This window comes from Oryzias latipes, chromosome 3 (genome assembly GCF_053564925.1).
Source record: "Oryzias latipes strain Hd-rR chromosome 3, Olatipes_Hd-rR_3.1".
Classification (NCBI taxonomy): domain Eukaryota; kingdom Metazoa; phylum Chordata; class Actinopteri; order Beloniformes; family Adrianichthyidae; genus Oryzias; species Oryzias latipes.
The window spans coordinates 15,900,179-15,926,517 of NC_136239.1; the positions used below are offsets into that span (position 1 = coordinate 15,900,179).

The 26,339-nt window shown below is 36.8% G+C and overlaps 1 protein-coding gene and 1 long non-coding RNA gene across 7 annotated transcripts in view; both read right to left on the reverse strand.

Annotated features, from left to right (window-relative positions):
- The window catches only part of map2k5 (mitogen-activated protein kinase kinase 5), a 57,708-nt gene that overhangs the window by 27,585 nt on the left and 3,784 nt on the right, over positions 1-26,339 (reverse strand). For 4 of the 6 annotated variants that reach the window (XR_013654808.1, XR_013654809.1, XM_011488200.3 and 1 more), the window contains exons 4-14: positions 19,745-19,814; positions 19,169-19,209; positions 17,424-17,491; positions 17,227-17,275; positions 15,386-15,453; positions 9,166-9,205; positions 8,947-9,015; positions 8,073-8,154; positions 7,312-7,373; positions 1,682-1,730; positions 1,498-1,571 (exon numbers count right to left, since the gene is read on the reverse strand). Coding sequence is in view for 4 of the 6 variants with exons in the window: in XM_011488200.3 (XP_011486502.1) it covers positions 1,498-1,571; positions 1,682-1,730; positions 7,312-7,373; positions 8,073-8,154; positions 8,947-9,015; positions 9,166-9,205; positions 15,386-15,453; positions 17,227-17,275; positions 17,424-17,491; positions 19,169-19,209; positions 19,745-19,814 (672 nt within the window). In the remaining 2 variants the exon portion in view is untranslated. The remainder of the gene's footprint in view (positions 1-1,497; positions 1,572-1,681; positions 1,731-7,311; positions 7,374-8,072; positions 8,155-8,946; positions 9,016-9,165; positions 9,206-15,385; positions 15,454-17,226; positions 17,276-17,423; positions 17,492-19,168; positions 19,210-19,744; positions 19,815-26,339) is intronic. The other 2 variants (XM_004066963.5, XM_078944255.1) reach the window with 1 other exon arrangement.
- Positions 22,027-22,979, reverse strand: LOC144990933 (uncharacterized). The gene is made up of 2 exons (XR_013654810.1): positions 22,867-22,979; positions 22,027-22,223 (listed from the first exon to the last, which is right to left on the reverse strand). It is a non-coding gene; the product is annotated as an uncharacterized LOC144990933 (long non-coding RNA).

Below are 26,339 nucleotides of genomic sequence, written 5' to 3' on the forward strand. Positions count from 1 at the left end.
TTTTTGCAATGTCAAGCGTGAATTATACTACGTTTCACACTGGCCGTGTGACGCGTGTTCTTGAACGTGCTTTCAGCATATAGGGTTCACAGTGGACAAGTGGGGAGGGGTTCTTCTGTTTCTTTTTCTACTGTTTACTAGCGCATGTCCGCCACCTACAGTTGGAAGAGGCTTGATGCGAAATGTAGAAGAGCTGTAAATCTCGCAAATCTAGCTCCAGGCTTTTTGCTTTCGCAGCTATTCAGGAAAGACTTGGTGTCATGTAATCCTGGCCGGGCACAAACCTCAATTATTCATTCCTCCTTCATGATCAATTTTCAAACGGTTAGCACTTCCGTAAATGAAAAAGTACGTCATCCATTCGTCACGACCAAATCTGATTCCCCGATTCATCAAAGTTTGACCTGATTTAACTTTCAACAGGCATTCAATGGCTACGTGTTTTGTACGCAGAGCCTGAAAACGGTTGTAAAAACTAGCGTAGCAGAGCACGAATGCAAGAGTTCTGAACACAGAAGCCTGAAATGTGCATATATGCGCGTTTCTGTAGACTTTTTCTTTTCAAAGAGGTCCATGAACGTGCATTGCCGAGGGGAGTTTGAACGTAGCTCAAGTCGATTGTCGTTTCCTGGCTGGATAAGAGCTGTTGTCCACGAAGAAGCATAAGTGATGAACTCATCATCCACTAATGCATTTTTTAGAATATGAACAGAAATACAAAACAGAATGTTCCTGCTGCTGCTCAACTCAAGTTAGCACTCTATAAAAATAACTTCAGAACAATTTTTAAATTTAGAATCTAGTGTGCATGTTTCTGCTAATTTTGACTAAGTGTTTTCTTATTGCTGCGCTTTTATCCCCTGAATTTTTCATAAAAGCAGATACATTTAAGAAGGACAGGCATTTGCACAATGGACAAACCAAAATTGACTGAACAAAACTCAGAAATGTCAATGAAAAGGAAAATTACCTTGAAGTTTTCAGGCAAGGGAAAGTTGCAAGTTTACACAGAAGAGATGCAGTGTGGGCATAAACGTGTGCGTGCCTTGATAAGTGTGTGTGTGTAACTATGCTTTTGGGAATGGTAAAATTCTGTTCCTACATCACAAAACACACACACAGGTGCACACACACACAGACACTGAAAAAGGGTATTGTGTCTGCCACCCACGCTGCCCTCCAATCTCCTGAATACATATCAATGAGGCTTGGCGCTCTGTGTGCAGGTCATAATTATAGTGAGTAATTTTTTGCAGGCTGCAGAACAATGGAGGAGCGGGGGGTTAATGTAAGATGAAGACCCTTGGGATAGCACTGATGCCTTGAGATGGAAATGAATATTGTGATTGACAAGCTGATCATATACACACACACACAAGCCTGCACACACAACGCCACTGCACAGGACTGTAATCAAGCAGATTTAGCAAACTGTCCTTATTCCTGCCTTTCGTCTGACATTCTTTCCCAGTGTCTCATACAAACACATCGACGTACCTGTGTGCTGACACCAAAGTCACACAGCTTGACTTGTCCTCGGGTGTTCACCAGCATATTGGAAGGCTTGACATCTGTGGAGACAAACTGCTTGAGAGAACTGCAAAATCAGCACTCTGTTGCTTGTCTTTATCAACTCTGCTTTTTTTTTTTTTTTTTTAAATAACTCAACAACCTTACTCACCTCTGTGAAGTATCTTCAGGCTCCACAGATATGTCAGGCCTTTGACTACCTGCAGACACAGACAGAAGGATAAAAGATCAAATAGTTCAGCATCAATATGAGATGGCAATAACATTGAGGATGTTATTTCTGTGCATCAGTGAGATGTTTGAAACAGCCACAAAGAATGTCTTCAAACGCTACTGAATGACCCTCAAAACTTCTGCTACAAAATATTCCTACAAATGCAAACATTTCGGTTCCAACAACCGAAGGGTTGGCGGATCGATCCTCGCTCTCCCCAGCCAGCTATCGCCCCCCCGAGCGCGGCTAGTCTGCAGTTCACCGCTCCCCCCAGGAGATAGATGGGTCAAAATGCAGAGAAGAATTTCCCCATTGTGGGCTAAATAAAGTATCAATTATTATTATGATTTCTATACATTAAAGTCCCCTATGACAATTTTTCTTACGTAATAACGTTCCCAGTGGTGTTTTAGTTATAATTATGACATTTTTAACCAAAATTCCCCCAACTTAAATGTCTATAAAGCCATATTTCCTGTCTCTGAAACCTGTTTCTAAAATCTCCTCTACATGGGGGAGGCGATTGGTGCTGAGCTGAGTAGCCCCGCCCTTGATCCTCCCTTTCTGCAAGGTGTGTCTTGCAGGAGTGAAGAGCCCGAGACAATGGGGGGTGGGGGTGGGGGGGGCGCAAACGACACCTACTGACAGTCTCTATTCTCAAAAGTTTATCTTTAGTGATAAAGAAACGGTGAAAAGTTAAACCTTTCTGGTTCGAAATTGACACATTTTGAACAATGTGCGTAATGACAAAACAAGTGTGTGTACCAGACCCTGCTGTTTAATAAAATTACACACGAAAAAGAACTTTGATAAGTCCATGAAAAAGGCTACATTGCACCATCAAGCAACACTGGTTGTGGTTCAGAACACATTACATGTGCAGATTGTGGAATGAACTTGGACAACAGCAAATAAAATGAAATGTAATAAAGAAAATCACTATACACACATAATTTTACAAATATGTGCGACCAGTGCTGAACTCTTTTCCTGGCAAAGGGTACATTTAGAATTACGGGTTACAGTTAAGCTGCGTTCACACCAAACACGATTCACGCGGCAGAGGCGGCGAGTTTCAATGTTAAGTCGATGGTACAGACATGATCTGAGGTCCAGTGGTGTTATTTGATTGGTAGTACATTTCAAATCAAATGTAATATATCCAGGTGAGCAGGTTAATAAGCACAATATTTAAAAAAAACATTAAGACTTCACTACATCCAATCTTTAAAGTTTATCTGAATGTTGTGAACAAGACCAAGAGCCTTATTTTCAGATAAATTAAAGCTAACACATTAAAGACAGCTTTGGCTTGGGAATACTGTGGTTTTTAGACTTATAATTTCCGTATTCCCTACAGAAAACACTTGCATTCATACAATTCATGTTTATGCATTCTTGCCTAGGGACATATCTCCACATGGGGCAACTGGAAATTGAACTACCAACTATCTGGTTGAAGGACAACCATTCTACCCTGCTGAGCCAGCGGGTAAAGGTATCACTACATTTTCTAAAATGTTAACTTTTTCCACCATCCTTGGGGTGTGCAGTAGACTAAATCATTGTTTTTACATTAAGTGAGTACAAAAAGTTTACTATAATATTAATATTATTATTTGATTATGAATTAATGATTTTAAGTCAATTCTGTAAATGCTTTAACTTCGTTTGGTGCATTTTAAATACATTACACTACCTCACCCAAAAACAAACGTTTTTCACTGGAAAAGTGGTTACTTCAGTTATTGATGTGCTTTGGCTGTTATTTTGGTTTACATGAATTGATTTATAGGCTTACTTATAAGTTTCTTGGGACACAGTTTGATTAAGGAAAATATTTTATTTTAACTAAATAAAAGTGGATCTTCAATTAGCAAATTGTTTTCTGTGACAGCAGTAGCAGTTTCAAAACAACAGTGACAGAAAATGTTGAACTGACATAGCTGAAGTGAAAAAAACTTTGGCAGTGCAAAAAAATAAACATTTATTTCTACTGAATTACAGATTAATACTGATCTAAAAAAAAACCAGGGGTGTAACAATTCATTTTAACAATACGATTCATTTTATAATGAATCGTATTGGAACATTTGTGTTTTGTTTTGTTTTTTTGGGTGGGGTGGGGCAAATTTCTTCAAGCCGCAGCATCCGTTAAGAGAGAAATCTGACATTTGGAGCTGCGATACTATACAATTTATAGTCAATATTGGTTCATTTTGAACAATCTGATTGGATCTGATTGACTGACCTCAAAATCAATCCAGGACATCTTTAACCAAAACTTCAAACAGTGTGACTCAGAGATAAATACCTGGTACTGAACAGTGCAGCTGAAGTTTTCCAGATTTCTTGTATTTCTTACAAGATAATCAAGTGTAAATTACATATGTGTACAAGCAAACAAGTAAACAAGAATTAAAGGCAAATCCATTCATATTTTAGTTTCATAAAGTTCATTGATCATTTTTTGCTGCCATAATGTGTATTGTCTGCTGTGATGTACTGGGACATTTTTGTGTTATAGTTGGTATTTTACAAGATCCATTATGGATTGATTTATTTTATTTTGATAATGGTGGAGTTCGATTCGAATAACAACTTGCCTCAGACAGATCAATCTGATTGGATCGTACAAATATAAAGGGATTAAGTCGATTAATCATTACGCCCGTTTCAAAAATGTGTCGATTTAGATTAGGAGGACAAGATTCCACATTTTAGAGCTTTGGTGGGTTTCAATTATATGTTTCAAAACTGATGTTTGCAAATAATTTAAGCCAAATTTTTTTACATTTGTTTATTTAATATCTGGGACTTTATATCATACGGAGCCCGTGTCCTGACATGGTTTAAAAAAATAAATGACTTGTTCCCACAAAATAATATTTAATTCACATGAAAAAATTCATTTGTTCCCACAAAATAATAATTTGTTCCTACAGATAATAATTCACATGATATACTTGGACATACAGCAGAAACCTTCAAAGTTCTGTCTATGTCTATCTCCTGACAATGCATAGAGGAGATCGGTTTAGAGATCGGATTTATGTATGCCCCAAAAGCCACTTTCCGGCGCTACTTCCGTGTCTCACATTAATTCATAGGAGAAAAATAAAAACAAGAATCAAACTAGGAGATATAAATATTATTGTCTCAAAGAAAATAAAAAAATTTCATAAGATTTAGGAGGCCCGAGCTAGCTGCTTCTCCATACCGCAGCGGTTCTCCGTCTGCCGGCATCACGAGCAAACAAGCTCTGCTGCCTGGCGTAGCGTGCTCTGCTGCCGGAGATCGCTATGGCGCTCCGGCAGAAGACAGCGGCTCTCTGTCTGTCAGCCAGCCAGATGCCCGGAGTAGCGATCACCTTGCTAATGTCAATGGAAACATCAATGATGCAATGGTAAAATAAATGTTATTATTGCTTTAAACCAGTTATCTTATTTACAATAAATATGTAACCAGAAGCATTTAAGTTTATTCCCAGTTGAAAATACGGGGTATGTAAAACGTCACAAATATGTGTGCTTTTTGTTTATTTTGTAAAATTCCAGTGGCTTATGGCTTCCTAAATTCAGCTAAAAGGTCTTTAAAAGGATTTGAAGCCACTGCTTCACGAAACAAAGCTGATATGAAGACATTCCTGTTTCATAAGAAAGAAAATGAACACATAAAGGATGCATTTATTTATTTATTTATGTCTACCAATGTAAATCCAAAGTCAGAAATAATTCCAGCCTCAAGGTTCTCCCCAAACAGCGATAAAATACAACATCCAAGACAAGTTAAGAAAACAAAAGCACTGAAGTTCTTCCTTGGCCTGTCTTGAAAGGTTGTTGTGTGAGTAACACAACTGGCACGTGTAGCTTAACTCGTGCCCTCTCTGCTGCTTTTTCTTTAGTGATAATTAACATGTGTGACAGTGGCTAAGAGAAATAGCTGTGAATTTGAATTAGCACTGACTAAATAGCTGTCATTGTTTGATTACGGACAAAGTTAAAGGATAGCAAGAGAAAATGAGGGCTGCAGACAGAGGGAGGGTAATGAGTGTGGAGAAGAAACACATTAATCCACATCAAGGCCACTTCAATCAAAGCACTATAGTTTTAAATTAGGGGAAAACCAGAAAACACATCTGCTTTATCCATCCTGTATCTGTCCATCACTTCACCAAAAAAAACTAATAGAAAACTTCACACCTATTTTTGAGAAACGGAAATGGCTTTTTGCATGAAGCAAGGGCCAGTACAAAACAAACAGTAAGCCAAACTATTAAAGACGCGAGCGGCGTTGTATGGTCCGCAGGCGCTACCTGCCATAATTCATGTTCACCAGATACTAGTTGTAAGCAAATTTTGGTGAGTTTTTGAGTGTGTGGCGGGGGCGCAATTCGAACTCAAAGTCGCGTTAAAAGAAGAATTGCGAAAACAAAGAGGTCCTAGCTGTGGCTGATGAGAATGTGTACATAGACAATTAAAGGAAAACATGGTTTCCTGTGCTAAAGGCAATCCAACAAAAAGCAAAAAGAAAAATTATAGACCCACTCATAACTCAGTTGTGGGCGGGACTGTTGGCACAGAGTAAGCCCACCCCTACTTCCCGTCATCCATCTGTTTAAACTCTTTTCCTCTAGCTTACGGCTCCTCACTTTTCCTAACTAATATTACTGGTGCAACAAAAACAGCCGTACAGCTTTGAGTCAGATGTCAAACTCAGACAAGGAAAACAAAGACATACATGGATTACTTGTCTGACAGTGGATGCTTTAGAAGGAAGCAGAGCAGAGAGCTTGTGGCTTACTGTTGAAGGTTCTACGTTAAGACTACAAGCTTTCTCCAGCTGGATTTTTTTGTCTGCTCTTGATTCAAAACAATTTGAATAAAGAAATACTCAGAAATGCAATTTTAAGCTCAAGTCTTTTTCTATACAAGTCCTCCATCAGAAAAATTGCACAAGAAGAACACGTTAAAATAACCAAAACATGATTTTCTTCAGAGTGGGTCTTAAAAAAAAAGTTAATTTGTGTTTTATTCAATGTAAGAACATAATCTAGTACAGTCAGGAAAATGGTGGAATACTTCTTAAAAGGCTGCAGAGGCTTTTACCTGGTTAACAAACTCAATAAAATCCCCCTAACGGTAGGCAAAACCTTGGATCATAGTGTTTGCCCACTCAAGCACAAAATTATTGTCTATTAAAAGGTCAATAGTTGATTCACAAATGGCCATTTGCATTTTTTTAAGTCTTTCTATCTTTAATGACATTAGAGCTCATAAAATAGAACATAAAACAAACAAAAAGGAAACTAAAAAAAAAACCTCAAAAAAACTCAAACTCAATATTTAGATTTTTCTCTTCCACACTTAAAAATCCACCGTAAAGAAAGTTCAACAGTAATTATGAAAAAATGGGAGAACCAAAGCAGAATCAAAAATATGTAATTTATACATTTTTATGCACCTAAGAGTATTTCTTGACTTTATTTTTAACACAACATTCAGCTTTTAGATATAATTTAATGCAACTTTTCCTGTCCAACGATGTAATAGAGTTTGTGTACGTACCGCCACTGCGATCCTCCCCAACACAAGCTCTGGAATTGTTTTGTAGACATCCAAAGATCCACCTGTGTGAAACAAACTGAGCTGTCACCCAGGGGTCGGTGTAAAATTGATGTAGCTTATTATGAAGTCTTTGAAAGTATTGATGTTTTGAGAGCACTCACTGCATGATGAAGAGGAACTCTGTTTTTTCTACGCATTTGCGACTCAATTGTCACCATTTGAAGAACTTCCCAAAAGACCGGGCGTTGTCACTTGAAATTTAACCTCAATTAAATCTGTATATACTTGATCTTTGAGGAGGAAACAAAACCTGGACACGTGGGTCATACTAGTTATATTTTCTGCCTAACAATTGTGTGATGTACTTGTAAATTTTTGATTGACATTACGTTTTCTGTTTTTAAGGGATTTCAATAACAGAGTACAAGTCAAGGAAAGTAGCACAAAGGGAACGAGTTTGGAAGTTTAACAGACTTTGCTGAGATGCTGAAGAAGGTGTGAAACAAGGGAATTGTTGTGTGAACACACATTTGGACAAATGCATACCTGGAAACACACCCACTTCCACCATTCAAAGCACGCATGTACAAATACATCTACCAATGCACTTGAGTTAAAACTCATCACACCCTTGTAGCTTTTAACACACAGCCATGGTAAGCAGCTCACAGCAATCAGAGCTTCGCTTGATCTGCTGAAGTGTAAATGGACGCTCAGTGGAGTCTTTTCCTCACATCTAAAGGAAAAGATTAAAAGCTTACCATCCATAAATTCTGTGCATATGGATATCCTGTTCTCTACAAAGAAGGCACTGAAGAACGTGATGATGTACGGGGAATCGCACTGCAATAAGAGGAAAGTCTGTAATTACTGATGTGCAAAATCAAAACTTGCTCGCGTAAAAGCTGATTTAAATACCATTTTTTTACAATATAGCTACTACAGCATTCCCTAGTTTATCGCAGAGATAAACACGATAGATGATTACTGTGTTTTAAGTCTGTAAAACATCTCAATATGCACCATGTCATCTCTACTCAGATGTGAACATTTTCACACTTGTGTCTTTTGCTTTAACTCTCAAAGTTCAAACCTTCATAGAAAAATACGTTTAGTATTATATAATGAAAACAAGGAAACGGCTCACAATACAAGATTTTTGTAAATGTGGCAGACCAATCACAGTCTGTACAGCAGAAATGGCACAGAGGGGATTGATTGACAAGGTCAACAGTCAACAAGGATTCAGAATAGGTTACACCATTAAAAAAAAGCAAAAAGCATTCAAATTTGCACTGCATACATTTGCGAAGCTCCAAGACCACAAAAGGCGAACCACGGTATAACGATATAGCAAGGGAACACTGTATTTAGATTTAAAAACTTATATATAGTATTTAATGAAAGAAAAAAACATACCGTAGTAATGAAAGCAAACTAATAATGTTACATTCAACTGACACTCTCTTTCAAGGTATAATAACACGCTTTATGACAAGTATTAATATAATCTTAAGGGTCTGTGAAAAACCTAAGGGAAATAAATTTTGCTAAAATGTATGTTTGCTGTGTACTTAGAGGAAAAGAACAAAGGGTTTGGATAGAAAGCGACAGACTTTACTTAATCACACTAACCTTGTAAAGAATTTCTAATTCTGACATAATTTGCTTTTGTAACTCCACAGTAATATCCAGAGGAATGACCTGCAAAAAAAAGGAGAGAAATAAATATACCCTTCTAATTACCCATTAATATATATTTAAATAAGCAAATGGAGACATTTTATGAAAAAGTAAAGGATGTGAATTTAATAAAATAATTTATTTTAAATAACAAAATAGAGAATTGCTCACCTTGACAGCTAAAACCCGATTGCCAAGAACATGGTACGCTCTATAGGAACAGATAAAATGAAAAGAATAAAACTCAGGACAAAAAAGAAACAAAAACAGACTGACGCAGACAGACATTGAGCCTATGTGGATCCAGATGCTGGTTTGCATTCCAGGTATCACGAGAAGAAAGTAATAAAAAGAAATTATGTGTGAATGTGTAATAGAGGAAAAATGTACACACACATAATAGCTTACAGGGACATTTGCAGGCATGTTCTCACAACAATGTGACATTCTGCAAAACGTCACCTTCTTGGATACATCATTCACCAAATACCTTGTGATAATCTTTTATCATTTTTTAATTGACAGTCAACAAAACAGCGGTAGCGGAGCTCTAATTAACCTTTGAGTACTGAGAGTCACACTTAACGACATTTTGTAAATATTAACTAATGAGTCATTTTCCTGCTCTTCGACAATGGGATTCCTGGCTCTATTTTAGCCGGACAAAAATGTGTGACCTATGACAAAAACCTTATGAAAAACTTTTTGTAAAGAGCATTTTTCTTTTAATTAACCCCTTTACTGAAAAAAATTTCACAAATATTTAAAGTGTATGAATAAAATTTTTATTTGAATGCCAAACAAGAATAATATTGAAGGAGGTTTATTTAAAACATTTCTAACAAATCACTATGAAACATTAATTAAAAATTATTTACTTGTTTGCGGATTGATTCCTAAATAACTGGCGTTGGTTAAATAGAATTGTTTTTTTTATTTGAAAAAATAAAAAAGTAAAAGACAGGATATTTGTGAGGGATGTTAATTTATCCTCTTACCAATAGAAGTTTTCACAATACGTTTATTTTGAGAATTTATTTGGACCTTTATTTGGACCTGGTTAATTTTAATTTAAAACACATGACTACAAAAATAAGTAAACAGAAGAATACTCAACGTGGTGAACCTTCTTGTTCTTCTTTTCCTTTCACCTTTTCCCTTCAGGGATTGTCACACCAAATCATCTAACCCTGTCTTCGGCATCCTCCACTCTAACACCAGCTTCCTTTATGTCCGGGTTCTCTGCATCCATAAACCTCCTCTTTGTTCTCCCTCTAGACCTCTTGCCTGGCTAAACATGGTGAAGCAATTTCAATAAAACTCCTCTATTTGCCAACATTATTTTGATAGTTAACATCAACACTAAAAACCTGATACAGCTGCCCCCAGCTCTAGTTGTTCCAGACAGAGTTTAGAGTTGCAACCAGAGGTCACCGACAGGGCCCATGATGATTTAATTAGCCTTAATGCCAGGAGCCGGCTTTAGTTACCGCCCTTGAAGGTTAGTTCACAGTAGCAGTGACAATACCTCAAGACCTCTTAACATACAATCCTCAAGGACAAACACTGTCCAGCAGCTGTCAGGTGAAGGGAATAATGCTGGCTCACTGAACGTCACACAGACTTGTTAGCTGTTATGCCAATATGTGACACCCGAGTCCTTGCCTGTCAACGAATCATCCAGAGTGTGTTTATGATGCAAAGTGTGTTTAATATGGCCACCTTAAAAGGTTAAGTTTTTCCCTCAATGAGACTCATTCAAACTAGCTCGATCTTCAACGCTGAAAACTATTAGTGCTGCTTCTTGGCGCATGCTCACAATTCTAACCAATGTCTGGGTTAGAATTGGGTCCTTCTTTGGATATCTAACTGCTGACATGACTGACTAAGCATTTTGTTAGATTACAATAAAAAAGCAATCTGAAGTAAATATCCAGCCCCACGAGTAATAAGTGAAGTACAAGCCAATAGGCAAAGCCTTTTAACTCGAACAAAACCCATTTTTTGCTTCAATTTGTCTACTGCTTAAAAGGTTTTACACAGGTGATATGGGCACCCGTGGTGCAGCGGTAGGGCGGTCGACCAATGATCGTAATATTGCAGGTTCGATTCCCGCCTTGCACATCCATGTGTCGAAGTGTCCTTAGGCAGGACACTGAACCCCACCTTTCCTCTGGTGGGAGGTTGGCACCAGTGTTTGGCAGCGGAGCCGCCACCAGTGTGTGAATGTGTGTGTGAATCGCCACCAGTGTGTGAATGTGTGTGTGAATGTGTGTGTGACTGGTTGAATGGGTCTGTGACTGCAATGCACTTTGGGCCTAGTAGGTAGAAAAGCGCTACATAAGTATACGCCATAAGCATTTTTATTTGAACTCAAATGTTCCTGTTTTACAGCCAATATGCTCGAAAGATGATGGATGTCTTTTGTTTAAAATGAGGAAATAACACACATGACTATGTACTCCAACTGTTTTAACACATTAATAGTCTTTGGAAAAACAATGATCCCTAGATATGTTAAGAACGACCAGAAAAGTGTCTAAAAGAACAAAACAAAAGCATCTTAAGACATATTTTATGGCTGTAGGTGAGGAGTGACTTGTTGGTTACAGTTTCATTCTCACACTGTCCTTGACCACTCCAAGGCCAACTATCCCTGTATGAATTACAATGACAGTCTTGCGACAGCAGGAAACTTGGAGGCAAGGTTACATAGGCTCCCCCTGCCACTTCCCCCTGATCTGACCTCAGTAAATGTGCCCCATTGCGTGGATCTTATTTACACTCCAGCTTGTTCAGTAATAAAAGCTCCATCATGCAGTATTCATGGGACCTCTCTTGAAGTTAAGGCTATGGGTTACTGAAACTGGCCTCTTAGATAAATATTCATAATATAAAAGGCACAGTAATAATAAATTGCCTTTTCCTCTCCCTAACCTTTTCAGCTAGGCCATCCTAACCATTCTTATACTGAATGGAAAGCAAGTCAATATCAATTAATATTACATCTTAACAATTTTCTGTACATCAGGATATAATGAAGTCTGACAGATAACCAAATGGGCAAAAACCATCATTGTTTCTAAGGGGATGAAATCTTATGCAGTCTCTAGAAGAGTCTCAACAAAAATACACTTTAAGATTAAAACAGAAAGTAAGAGATCCAACTCTTTGTACCAGCAGATGTATAGAGTTGTTGCTACACAAAGACAAAGAAAAACAACACCTACTAGTTAATGTTACTTTAACTGAGGTGTTCTTTCTTTTCTTGTTCCAAGTGGTTAGTAAAAAAAAAAAAAACTGCACGCCGCACGTGAACTACAGTAACGTGTCATTTAAAGTTCCACTTCAATCATCTTTTGATTTATCGTATTTTAAAGGCGTTTCAAGTGGTCTTTAATTATGATTATGCTGTTTTTTAGGCAAATTTTTAAAAACCTGTGTCTGTAGTCTTGTTTCTGTAGAGCGGCAGTAGTTCATTAGAGTATTGGGTGCTACTACTCAAACATGAGAAAAATGGTTCTTTTAGAGGTTGCAGACCCCTGGTTTAGCTGTAAATAAATTAATTAATAATGTAATTTCAAGTACACAGACAAACTCTTTAAACATTTACACACTGTATATGCGGGCAGTGGAATATTTACAATTAATCCATATCAGACTTTAGCATCTTGTCCACACATGTCAAATGAAGCCAAAATTAATATTTCCAAAATATTTGAACTGAATTATTAGTTAAAAAAAAAAAAAAAAAAACAGAATTTCAACTATTCTGATGCAGATCTCAGCCCATCAGACCTCTGTGTGATTATTTCCAGGATTAAATTAACTCAGGGCTGGCTTCTTAGAAGTTAATAAATATAAAAAGAGCTACATGAGCCCGTCGTTTAAACGGCTCTTTGGAACAAACTGATCTCAAAATTTCCGTCTGTCCAAGGGTCTATGGGGCTGGAGCGATTACGCTTGTCACGGAGCTCGCTCAGACACATCTCTCCCAGCAGAAGTGAAGCTCACCCTACCAGGCGAGTCTCTGAATGATCTTATGAACCCAGACATAGAGACGTGACTATCGATATCTTTTTAGAGCTTCTAAAAATAAATATATCTGACCTTTAAAAAATTTTGTGTCTTCCATGCATTTTAAATGAGATATACACAGACACCGCTCCATGTAGCAATTAGGCTAAAAACAATTGGCAGTAGCTCCCCCCACGTGCATCTTGGACGTCAAGCTTACGAACACATTTTTCGACTCGCCTCCAGCAGCAAAAAAGAGGCGTCCGATGCAAATTTGACGCACGAATCGCGTTCGCTGTGTCACAGTAAGTCGATGGGAAATTGCTGTGTATCTTCAATCTCCACCAAGGGAAACTCTCAATTCTTTTGCACACATAGAATTTAAAAATTGTAAAATAAGTATTAGAAGAAAAGAACTACGGAAGAGCCATTAAACTGCAGACTGGTGTCTTTTTGATTGAGTGAAAAGAAACATCTAAGGATAAAAAAGGTAAAAGATACAGACGTAACTTCTGTGGCTAAGTAGATGCAACCACTGTGGTAGCTAAGCTGAAAGTCATGTTTGTCTCGTTGTCCTCTTTTATTTGCTCTGCCAGATCCATGGGATCCACAAAAACACTTTTCGTGTCCTTGTTTCTGTATTTATAAACCATTGAGCCTATGAGATTGGTGGACACTTGGTAGAGACAGTGTAATAAAAAACAGCAGTTGACTTTGATGGATGGTTTAGAGAACATGAAGAGCTGCACTGCTGGTAGCAACCAATTGAGTCTAAATGGCTCTGGGTCATAAATGGGCCAAGAGGTTAAACTGAGGCAGGATTCCATGCAGAGAAACACTGACATTCTTTGAAATTCTCTGAAATTACACGAAACAAGTTCACATTTTTTACGATGGAAAGGCAACAAAGCAAAAGTATTTATTACACGTGGTTTCTTCTCTAAAATTTGAGGTGTTTCTGACTGACTGTTTAGTCATCACCGAACAGTTCTCAGCTATTTTCAGGACTGTCACTGTGTTTTTTCCCCTCAATGTTAGTATCCTTTTTATGGTTTTATGTGTATATTTGGTAATGATTTGTAATGCTGGCCTGAGTGAGAGATGTTTATGGTCCTTTGTACAATCAAGAAGTACTAGAGTTTGTCAACTTTTTGTGAGCACAAATGGCTCTTGACTTATTTTTGTTCATAATTTGTTTAAGGATTACCAAAAGGAAAACAAATCAGATTGCTTGGTTTTTTTATGTCTAAATGCATGAATAACATTCCTTTATTGGTGCCAAAAACATAGTAAAAGATTTTGCTCCAGGACAAAAGGTGGTGATCTTTTGTAAGAGAATCAAAAATTATATATCAATGTAGTAGGTTTATCAAAAAGTACTATGCTGATAACAGAAAGTCTATATCGTGCAGCCAAAAGGCAACAACAGTTTCAGTGTTTTTGGTTCAGCATGTTATAATTTGCTTACTTTATCTTTTCAGCCAAGAAACTTCCTTTGTCAATACACATGGATTTTGTTTTTGCTGGGCTAAATTGACTGAAAAGTTGTTGACTTTGCGATATTGGCTTTCTTCAGTGCAGTGTAACCACTTCTGGTGCCAAACTGATGACCAATCTTTTTCTGTCAAAACTATGAAAGGCCAGTGCCTTTATAGTACAATTTTTAAATCATAAAACAGCCAGAAAAGTACAAACATAAAAATATGAGACTTTGCTTTCGATCGGCCATAAGATATTTACTAGTTTTACTGGGGACTGTCTGATGAAAGCCACTCTGTCAGGTCAAGGCTAGTCTGAGCAGTGATCAATACCTCGATCTCAATAAAAGAGCTAAACAGCAAAGAATTGATGGCAGGAGAAAACATGAGATAAGAAAAGAATGATAGAAGGATTAACACAAATGCCAGCCTTGTCATAACGCTATAGCAGGTCAACAATACATTTGTCTTTAGGAAGGAGCTCTTCATGGTGGCAGGTAAAGGGGTGAGCTATAGGACGATTAAGTCATTGGCTGTCACTTCTTATGGTGCCAAATCAATATTTAATATGTTTGCAACCTTCAAAGCAGAATAAATAAATGAAGGCACACGCACAAACCAGCCTGATAGATGTCACATCAAACAGAAAGAGACAAATGGACCACAGAGGGAGAGGTGGAGAACAGAGGAGTCTTTAGAGGAAGCTTTCTGTGGAGTAATGGGACATTTGGTCAGAGATTCTGACCAGAAAAACTCAAAAGGTCCCACTCAACCTAAAACTAACCACTGCTCCAGTAACATTATATTATAACCTTAACTTCCTATCTGTTATCATAGGTATCAACATCCATTGGTGTTTGGTTGGTGCATAAGCGTCAGAGCCAACAAATGCTTACTTGTAAACTGTGCCTCCATTTCCATGGCCAAGCAGCTCTTGATAGTGGATATCTTGGGCATTTATCTGCTGATCAACAAATAAGTGTAACACAAGAGTAGTTAAGTAATAGAATGACATAACCTACTCAACTTCTGACCTGCATTTGTAATTTAAGAACAATGACATACAGGGGGGTTGGAACATGGCTATCTGCAGGTATAAATAAGTCAGGCATTGGGTCATCACAAGTTCAGTGTCACAAAAGAGAAAAAAACAATATAATAAAACAAGGAAATCTACACAACTCTCGCTCTCTAATTCATAAAAAAGGGTATTGTGTTTTGGTGAGTAGAGCAGCGACTGATGTGGAGCATAAAAGTGATACATCCATTATTTTAATCTACATCACTTTGGATCAAAAAGCCATTTCATTTAAAGTAATTTAAAAAAAAATGCTTGTAGGTCATCTCTTTTTAGAAGCTCTGATCAATATGTATGTTTAAAAGACTTTTAATTGATTCATTTATTTGTTCAAGATTTAGGAAGAAGAATTTTACAGTTAAACTAGAAATCAACAGTTCTTCAGGTCAAATCGCAAAACATGTGTTCATATTTTTTGGAATGAAAAATATATATTTTTAAACTAAATATCCAAGCTGTACCTCAAACTAGTTAAAATATTTGTGATTTCCAAGTCATCTTCATGAAATGCATTATCAATAAATATGATGGAATCTCATGCGTAGTGGAGATGAATGGGTGGAGAGAATTGTGTAGATGATTAATGGATCTGGAAGTAGTTTTCCTCATTATCAAACTGGATTTTGTAATTTGGTGCAACAGTAGCAGAAACAAAGCAACCCCTAAACATGTAGCTTCCTAAAAAAGGTAACAATGGTCATTCTGGCAACTTAATCTTATTTCCACTGCATGTCTTCAAAAATGGAGGGCTTTGCCCATGAGTGCTTTTTCAAAATTGTAACTTGGTAGTCATTATACTGCTGCTGTATCAATGGCTTCTTCCTTGTAGAATGGCCTTTCAGACCATTTTGCCACTACAGTAGTTTGAAAGCGATTAAATACATCCTCAGCAGCTTATGCCAGCATTAAAAAAAGGCTTCTGTTCTTGTTCATTCTCAACACCACATTCCGTTCCCTAAAAAGTACATCCAATGAGTCTACAATGTATGCAAATGTTGCAATTAGTATACGAAAAGCCTCCAAAGCCAAGACTGTCATCATAATGTCAGTATTTTAAGGCAGATGAATCTCAGTGTGGAAACTTTTCATACTGAATTATGAAACAATGAATAAATATTGAGCTTCTTACTTCGTACAATTAGCAAAAAAAAATATTTTGGTCGACCTGACTAACCTAAAAATAAAAAGATTACCTTTTCATTTAGTGTATATAAGTTCAATCATTTAAAAAATGTGCCTCATAATTAAACAGAATTTGAATAGAAAGTAATTAAATGTTGATATATTTAAAGATGAGCAGACTCATTTGTTTAATTATTTCAGTTATATCAAAGAATGTAGTGTAAATAATACTGCTCTTTAAGTATGTCCAGTATCTTGAACCAAAAGGGTTCAAGGACAGGGTATAAGGAACTTCTTTTTAAATGGGTAAAAACAAAGTTCTAATGAATAAAAAACTCTAGTAAATTGCACAAATAGCTTGCTTAGCATCCAATATAGAATTTAAGAGACAATTACAACAAAAATACAAGTTTAGCTTTTAAAACATAAATGTGAGCATGTTCAAAAATAAGAATGGTTACATAACTCGCTCCAGTACAATAAATGTGACATTTTTAACCGAAGACTATCAAGATAAAGAGAATGAGACTCACTAACCTGCCCGTTTGTCAAGATCTTCTTGAGTTCAGCTGATGACTTTTTTAAGCTGAAGAACAAAAAAATACTTAATAATTGTTCCAAGAATAACATGAAAAACAGACAAAAATAATTTCCCTATCGTGGGATTAATAAAGTCCATCTATTTATCTATGCAAGTTGCAACATTTCATTGAAAAAGCAAGTGGAGAATTCACCTGTTGTTGGCTATGGAGTCAGATACAGCATGAGTGCTGTCACTTTCAGGGTTGGGTCTAGTATTGACCTGAAATAACAGTCATTCATTTGAAATTATATCAAAGGCAAGACACAGGCAGAGAGAAAACATTCGATTTCTGATCGTAAACAAAACCCGTGCTTTTCCCCATTGAATTGAATCGCACTTTATTTTTCTCACAAAGTAGAAATTCACCAGTCATAGCTGCTCAAGAGGAAAACAACTAACAATACAAATCACATATCAACCAAACAAGTAAATTAATGAATAGATGCATAAATAAATAATTTTGATGACATAGTTACACAGGTAAGTTGTGCAGCCTAAGTAGGAGTAAAAAGAGTATAATGTAACCCTTGTGCTATCCTCGGCACTTTAACTTTGGGAGTGGGGTCATCTAGACCACACAAGACAGTGCCCTAAACCTTTTTTCTTCAATGATTTGTGATCTTCACTGGTTTCCATGGATTACATGAAATCCTCTTCACCTTTATCCACCTTTGTCATGCAAGTCATAACACGTCGATGTAAGGTTCGGGTCATCTGAAACCCATAGGGTAGCACAAGGGTTGAGACAGCTGTATCTACACATAGGTAGAGCAAATTACAGCTTTAACAGGAAAAAAATGATAGATATTGGTCACCAAGAGCTCAATGGTAAATGAAAACATTCAAAATTTGATCAATTACTAAAGACTCCTATCCTAGATCTATTTCTTCTGCATCTATGTTTACTTCAATGACCTGAATACTTATCCCAGTTATTGAACACAAATTAAGAGATGAGACACTATAAAAGAAGGTACTAAAATAACTCTAATTGAGGTCAAAAGTCCAATCTGTTGGGTCCAAAAAAGGCAAAGAGATTTTCTCTTTAATTAGTGCCCAGGAAAACCTAATTTCAATGGAACACTGGGCTCCCCTAAGCCAATTACGTTGGTATTAAACCAGGAGAAAATAAGAGGAAAATCACCAAAGAACCAAAGGTTTTTCAAAGAACACCAACTTTTATAAGTGGACCTTTGACCTTAAAAAGCTGAAAAAATAGGGAAAAAGAGAAAGCCCACAATGAAGTGGCTGTAACCAAGGCTCCTATGAGAATACATTAAATAAAGTCATTTTGGTATTTCTGTGGGGGTTGATTTTATCATTGAAATGCAGATGGTTATAATGTGGATCAGTAGGAGAGACTGAGAACGTGTCAAGTCATTTAACCCATGATAATTAGCAACGGCTTTCAATAGCAACATATGCCAAACACAACATGGAAAAGAATCAGTGAAAGGCTATTTGGAGGCTTGTAATGACAATTTCACAGTCGAACAATGACGTGCTCTTTACAGCGCAATCTTTCTCCAGTCAATGCTGAAAATCCCCCAGTGGTATGGAATGAGAGAATCCTAACACTGAAGGGGAATCAGATTTTCACACAAACACCCCAAACCCAACTGACAATCCCAGAATAAGAACCAAGAACACATAGAGACTGAGCAGGAGGAGGGAGAGCGAAAGAGACAAGCCCCAAGACATGAACAGATAGATATCCCCTTGCATAAACATAGATGCAGAGAACAAGAGAATGAGTGAAAGAAAAGGAGAGCCTTGACTTCAATTGACATTTCAATAAGTGGAACACAGCGTTACCAATCCATTTGACTCAACTTCCCATATCCCCTCCCCTCCTTCCCCATGTAAGGCAGCTGAAACAATTATTGTGATACTTACCTTCAGGCCATGTATGTTCCGGATCCCTGGAGTCTTGCCGGCTGAAACAGTAATTGACTAGATTGTAGAGCACATCATTGGACCTTTTACAAATATGTTGAAAAGAAATCTGCTTTTTATAAATAATAAGAAAAAAAATATTGAAATAAGGGTTATACTGAAATTAGTTATAGACATGAAGTGATTGAGATGCAGGGCTCTTGAGACAGTTGATGGAAGGAGACAAAAACAGCCAAATTTAAAAAAAAAAAAAATAATAAAAAGAGGAAAAAAAACAACAAACTAGAAGGAGTTTAAGAGGGGCAAAGAAACATTTTTCATGCTGAGCGGGCCACAAACTATAAGTCAACATTTAAATTATGCATTAAAAATGAGATTCATATTAATCCACTTTAAGAATAAAAAAAAAAACAAAAAAACAGTGCAGGAGTTAAGGTGATGGATTAGCCAAAGAACAAATCTGGACCTCTGATGTCCTTGATGCGAAAGGTTTAAGCTAACACCTTAGCAAAGTAATCATACTGTATTTGTCTCTTGTGTAATGATGCTGCCGCATATCAGGAAGAGTCACCGTACCTCTTGGAAAAATTTGTAGAGGATCTGGCAGCAGTCCATTCATGCGTTGTTCATTTACTGTGTTTAAGTACTAAAGGGCAAAAGGAAAGAACAATTCAATGCGGTGTTCTGCATCTATTTATAAAACCAGTTTAAGGCTACTTACTACAGCCATTCAAGCTGCTACACATAAACACACAAAATAAAAGCAGGTACCTCCTCGCCTTAGTCTGTGGAGGATGATCTGCAGCTCTGATTGAATGTCAACACATGCAAAATGATTATTTCACGCGAGTCAACATGGAGCCACAGCTTGAAAAAAAAGGGAATTTTGAAAATCTGTTACTGGTTGAAAACCCCATGGGCTTGTTCTCCAAGACTCTTGCATTAACCCTTTTCTCTGCAGGTCAAGAGCTCACCTAACACTCATATTCTACAGGACTAACACAGACACACACACTCTCAGGCAGCCCAGCAGCCTGCCAAAGCAAACCGGTAACTGATGTTTCAGTTTCCCGAACCATCTGTTCCAACTGCGAATGTGTGTGAGCACGTGGTAAAAACAGGCCTCATACGAGACAAAGACACTTAAGATGTAGCGTACACATACATGAGTTAATTGTGTTTAATTTACTGTCCAGTGTGTACTACATGTGCATGACAGCATTATGCAAATGTGCGATCTTAGATTGGGGGGATGGAAGAAGTGGGGGGGACAATGGGACCAGGTATTGATCAGAATGGCTACCCAAGTGGCACAGCTGTTATTAAAAGGTCTATTTATCACTGTCAGATCCCCTTCTTCGCTCTTAGCTCTCTGCCTTCACCCTGCGGCACTTTCACTTGGCTACATTTGTACAATGGGAGTAATACTTAAAAAAAAAAAAGGGAAAAAGGAAACCTAAATGACACACTGTGTGTGTTTGCGGTTGCAGGAGTGGATCAGGCTTCACATACATTTAATTTTACGCTCAGCTAGCTTATTGATTACAGCGGCAATTACCACCTAATCTGTAGTAGGTGTGTTATTAAAAGAAAATTTCCATTCTTGGCCAATAACTAAACAGCGTCAGATCCCAAATACCATCACTCAGCCTTAAGGGACGTGTGAGAGAACAGCGAATGCATGAGTCTCCCCATCATTTGCACACTAAGGGGAAACGAGAGTAAAAGAATGGTGGATTCAGAACAACCATCTCCAGGGAAGCCGGTAGAGAAAGAGATGAGGTCATGTTTTTTTTAGCACCTGACATGGAGCGGTCTTTAACTTTGAACAGGGGCGTCTGTCTTTCAAGGCATCGAACAATGATTATAGATGCCTGGAAGTCTACCTGGTCTCTCAGGATCACAAGGCAATCAATGTTTTTTTTTTTCTTTTCGCACTGATGGGGAGGCCTTTCACAATAAATGCCCTCTGTACGCTGATGTCAGTTAGATGCTGAGCTGGTGCATTAATATTGTTCAAACATCACTGGCAAAACTTTTTGGTAACGCTTCCTTTTACAGTACAGTACTTACAGTGTACTTAATTGGTATTTACATGGTACTTATAGTGTAACTACTGGGTACTTTCAGGGTACTTACATGGTACTTTTTATGGAATTTACTGGGTACTTACAGTGTGTTTACATGGTACTTTCTATGGGACTTTACTGGGTACTTACATGGTACTTTTTGTGTCTACTCTGTACTTACATGGTACTTACTGTGTATTTATATGGTACAATTTGGTTCATACCTATGTGGTACATACTGGGTATTTATAATATTCTTACTGGGTATTTACATGTTGTGCAAAGGTGTCTTTTATGGTACTTACCACATGTAAGAAGAAGGTAAGTACAAATAAAGTACTTTGACCTTTAGGTCTGCACTCGCTGCATGTTTCATGGTATTTACCATGAATTTACCACAGAAACTACCCCTTAAGTACACTGAAACTGTAACTGTAAAAGAAAGTCAGCCCTATTTCCACTCAACTACATGGTACTTTCATTCCTAAATACTGGGTATGTTCACTTGAATATTACTTGGTACATACCCCTTAAGTACAATGAAACTGTAACTGTAAAAGAAAGTCAGCCCTATTTCCACTCTATTACATGGTACTTTCAGTAGTAAATGCTGGGTATGTACACGTATTACCATCCCGTACAGTGTACATACACACTTGGTCTTCTGACCTCACCACATGAGACAATGCTAACCTGTTGGTAAGGGTAAAGTAACTACATTGTAAAAACATATTCTGGCCTGATTACTTCTTGTAACATGAGGCAAGTTTAAAGAGAAACAAGACAGCAGTGAAAACAACAATCTTTAATATGATACATGTCTGCAGCATACAAAGTGTCATCACAATAAAATAGGTTTTAAGTACAAAACAGTGCAAAGGAGAATTCTAAAAAACACATTATTGGCCTGAGGGTCGTGCTTTTTGTCCATCAAAATTCTTTCAGCAGAGTTTGGTAACGGTGCAGGACTTCTTCAGGGTTTGTAACTGCAAGAAAATTCACAATATGAGCTCAAGTGAACATAAAAAGCAGAACGACTTTGATGAAGTACAAAATATATTTTACTTATTTAATCATTTCTGTAATGAGTTTGATAAATTTCTGTGAATTATTTTTCGCTTTGACTGTAATGCTTGAAATTAATCAATTATCCTCATTTATGAACATGACAATAAATTATTCACAACTTTATATTTTAGTTACATAAACAAGAACAACAAATAAGAAATCAAAGAAAAAAAATCAAAATTGCCATAAAAAAATCTAATTTGTTTAGACAAAGAATGACAAAAGCAATGTTTTAATTGGCAATTGCTGTGTGTATTTCTTCTTTATAAATATTATTCGCACCTACAATTTGCATTAGCATGAAAAACATTGCAGTGTAAAAGAAAAGAAAAAAATAAATAAATAGGCAATTTCAAATTCAACACAGTTATTCACAAAAATATGTTTTAATTTTCAAACATTTACATTCACTGTTGGGTGGTATTGTTGTCTCTATCATATTTGAAAATAAATAAATAAATAAAAATAAAATAAAAACGGCGAAAGAAAAGAAAATGGGGAAACGGCATTTAAACTCTTCATTAATGTAAATAATATGTCCACTTGGTGGATTTAGCTTACTTTAGCTTACTCTCCTGTGGCTTCACGGATTCGTCTGGAATGTCTTCTTCACCATAGCTGATGTAAAGCGGTAAAAAGACGGAAGTACGTCATCATTATTTTAAATAAACGCCTTTCTTTGATTTTCCCAGAAAGACGTGCGCTCAGTCAAACGAGCACAGGACAACAGACGTTATCATTTAGGCTACGTGCTTGTTTTACAGGTGCCCCTCTCCTGGTAAGTAACAACAATGTTTGTAGATTTTCATTACAAACTTTGAAAATGTATACACAAAATAACTGAAATTATTGCAGTAAGGTAGACAGGCTCTTACGTCACGTTTCAAACACAGAGATAGTGGCTTGAAATCACGAGGTTAGCTTCTTTATAAAGTTTGATCAGTTTAAATATTTACATGTAATTTATCCAATATTTAAAAAAAAAAAAAAACACTGGCTTACCTGCCAGATGAAGAGAAATTCAAACTGTTGCGCGCGCCTCGAGGCTCTCCGGATTAATCTGCACGTTCACTTTGGGGGTAGTTGTGCTGCATTCAAGTGCCCTGGGAATTTGCAACTTTACTTCCCCTGCCATACTTAACAAAAACACACACTCGGGGTGTTTTTAGTATTAAAACTAATTATTTAGCCTTGTTGTTTTACATATTTTCCTGACACTATATAATATATATTTAAAAAAGTTCATTTTTAGAACAATATTTAAAAAAAGTTAAGTTTTGAATAATTTATTATCATGTTTTTAAATGAGGATAGTACTTGATTAATTTCAAGCATTACAGTCAAAGCGATAAAAAAATTCATAGAGATTTATCAAACTCATTACAGAAATGATTAAATAAGTAACATTTATTTTGTATTGCATCAAAGTCGTTATGCTTTTTATGTTCACTTGAGCTCATATTGTGAATTTTCTTGCAGTTACAAACCCTGAAGAAGTCCTGCACCTTTACCAAACTGTACAAAAAGCACGACCCTCAGGCCAATAATGTGTTTTTTAGAATTCTCCTTTGTACTGTTTTGTACTTAAAACCTATTTTATTGTGATGACACTTTGTATGCTGCAGACATGTATCATATTAAAGATTGTTGTTTTCACTGCTGTCTTGTTTCTCTTTAAACTTGCCTCATGTTACAAGAAGTAATCAGGCCAGTATATTTTTTTTACAATGTAGTTACTTTACCCTTACCAACAGGTTAGCATTGTCTCATGTGGTGAGGTCAGAAGACCAAGTGTGTTCATGTACACTGTACGGGAAGGTAATAAGTGGCATTTACTACTGAAAGTACCATGTAATAGAGTGGAAATAGGTCTGACTTTCTTTTACAGTACAGTTTCATTGTACTTAAGGGGTAAGTACCAAGTACTATTCAAGTGAACATACCCGGTATTTAGTAATGAAAGTACCATGTAATAGAGTGGAAATAGGTCTGACTTTCTTTTACAGTACAGCTTCATTGTACTTAAGGGGTAAGTACCAAGTACTATTCAAGTGAACATACCCGGTATTTAGTAATGAAAGTACCATGTAGTTGAGTGGAAATAGGGCTGACTTTCTTTTACAGTTACAGTTTCACTGTACTTAAGGGGTAAGTACCAAGTACTATTCAAGTGAACATACCCAGTATTTAGTAATGAAAGTACCATGTAGTTGAGTGGAAATAGGGCTGACTTTCTTTTACAGTTACAGTTTCACTGTACTTAAGGGGTAGTTTCTGTGGTAAATTCATGGTAAATACCATGAAACGTGCAGCGAGTGCAGACCTAAAGGTCAAGGTACTTTATTTGTACTTACCTTGTTCTTACATGTGGTAAGTACCATAAAAGACACCTTTGCACAACATGTAAATACCCAGTAAGAATATTATAAATACTCAGTATGTACCACATAGGTATGAACCAAATAGTACCATATAAATACACAGTAAGTACAATGTAAGTACAGAGTAGACACAAAAAGTACCATGTAAATACCCAGTAAAGTACCATAGAAAGTAACATGTAAACACACTGTAAGTACCCAGTAAATTCCATAAAAAGTACCATGTAAGTACCCTGAAAGTACCCAGTGGTTACACTATAAGTACCATGTAAATACCACTTAAGTACACTGTAAGTACTGTACTGTAAAAGAAAGCGTTACCAACTTTTTTAATAGAAAGTGTTAAATCAAGTGTTAAAAGAAAAAAACCTGTTTTATTATTTGACAGCATGACAGTACATTTATAATCAGAAACGTACACAGACAAAACCAGCAGCACACACAAATTGACAGGCTAAATAATTCATCCCATCTTTCACCTAACATGCAGGTTCCCTTAATTCCTATTAATTTCACATAATGGCTGTCTGCTCACCTGGAATTAATATCACTGATGTCAAAATCCACTGAGGTCTCTATGGAGGCCAAATGACAACTACAGCAAACAACCACAAATAGAAAAAAATGCATACAAAGTAACTGACTAGTTTAAATTATATTCCAGCGGGTTTCAGTATTTTCCAAGTGATCAGCAGCTTTTTATTTACTTGGCTGTCCCAGGAGAAGAAACCCATTACAGAGCTCCTGGATTTATTTGACAAAAATTCACAAATGGATGTTTTGAGGGTGTAAAGAAATGCAGAGTTGATACAAAATATTTGTTCATGGTACAATGAATGTGTGTCAGGGTCGTACATTAATATTCACTTCAGACATGTCACATGATCTCATGTAGAAAGAACTAAGTGCTGCGATGTGGAACGTTTCTCCAAATAACTGCCATCAGCAATTATTAATAAATAAAAAAATAAGAAAGAAATGAAAACCCCCAAAAGGATTAAATGATTTGTATATTTGTGATGTTTGGATGTTTTCAATTATTGTTCATTTCACCTGAGATCCATCAGAAGGAAAAAAAAAACATGGAAAAGTGTGAAAAAAAGAGCTGAGGTCAAAGGTTTTTGTGTTTTCATTTTGGATTTGCAACACTCAACACAACATCTGCCTGAGTTTGCGCAATAACCCCGCCACCCAGTGCTACTTAATGATTAAAAAGCAACCACAAGTGATAAAACGGTCAAGAAAAAAAACAAAAAAACAGAAGAGAGTGTAAATTATGCCTGTGGCAGTAGCAACATCATTGTGAGCTGATGGGGGGTAAAAGACATCCATAGCTGAAAGTAGATTTTGAACAATTCTGGAGCCTGGAGGGGGGGTTGCTCTTTAATGAGGCAAAACTTTAAGTACTGAATAATAAATAATAAAAATTGACAGTTCATTTAGTTTTCAGTGTACCTCATAAAAAACCTCATTACATGCCATTACTCTTACTGTCCATGACATGATCAGTAAATATGGTGGAATATTAAAATAGATTGCAGTACCCAGTGGAGATTGAATGGGTGGAGAGAACTGTGTACCGTAGATGCTTTAGTGGATTTGAAAGTAGTTTTCCTCATCATCAAACGGAGTTTTGAAATACGGTTAACATCA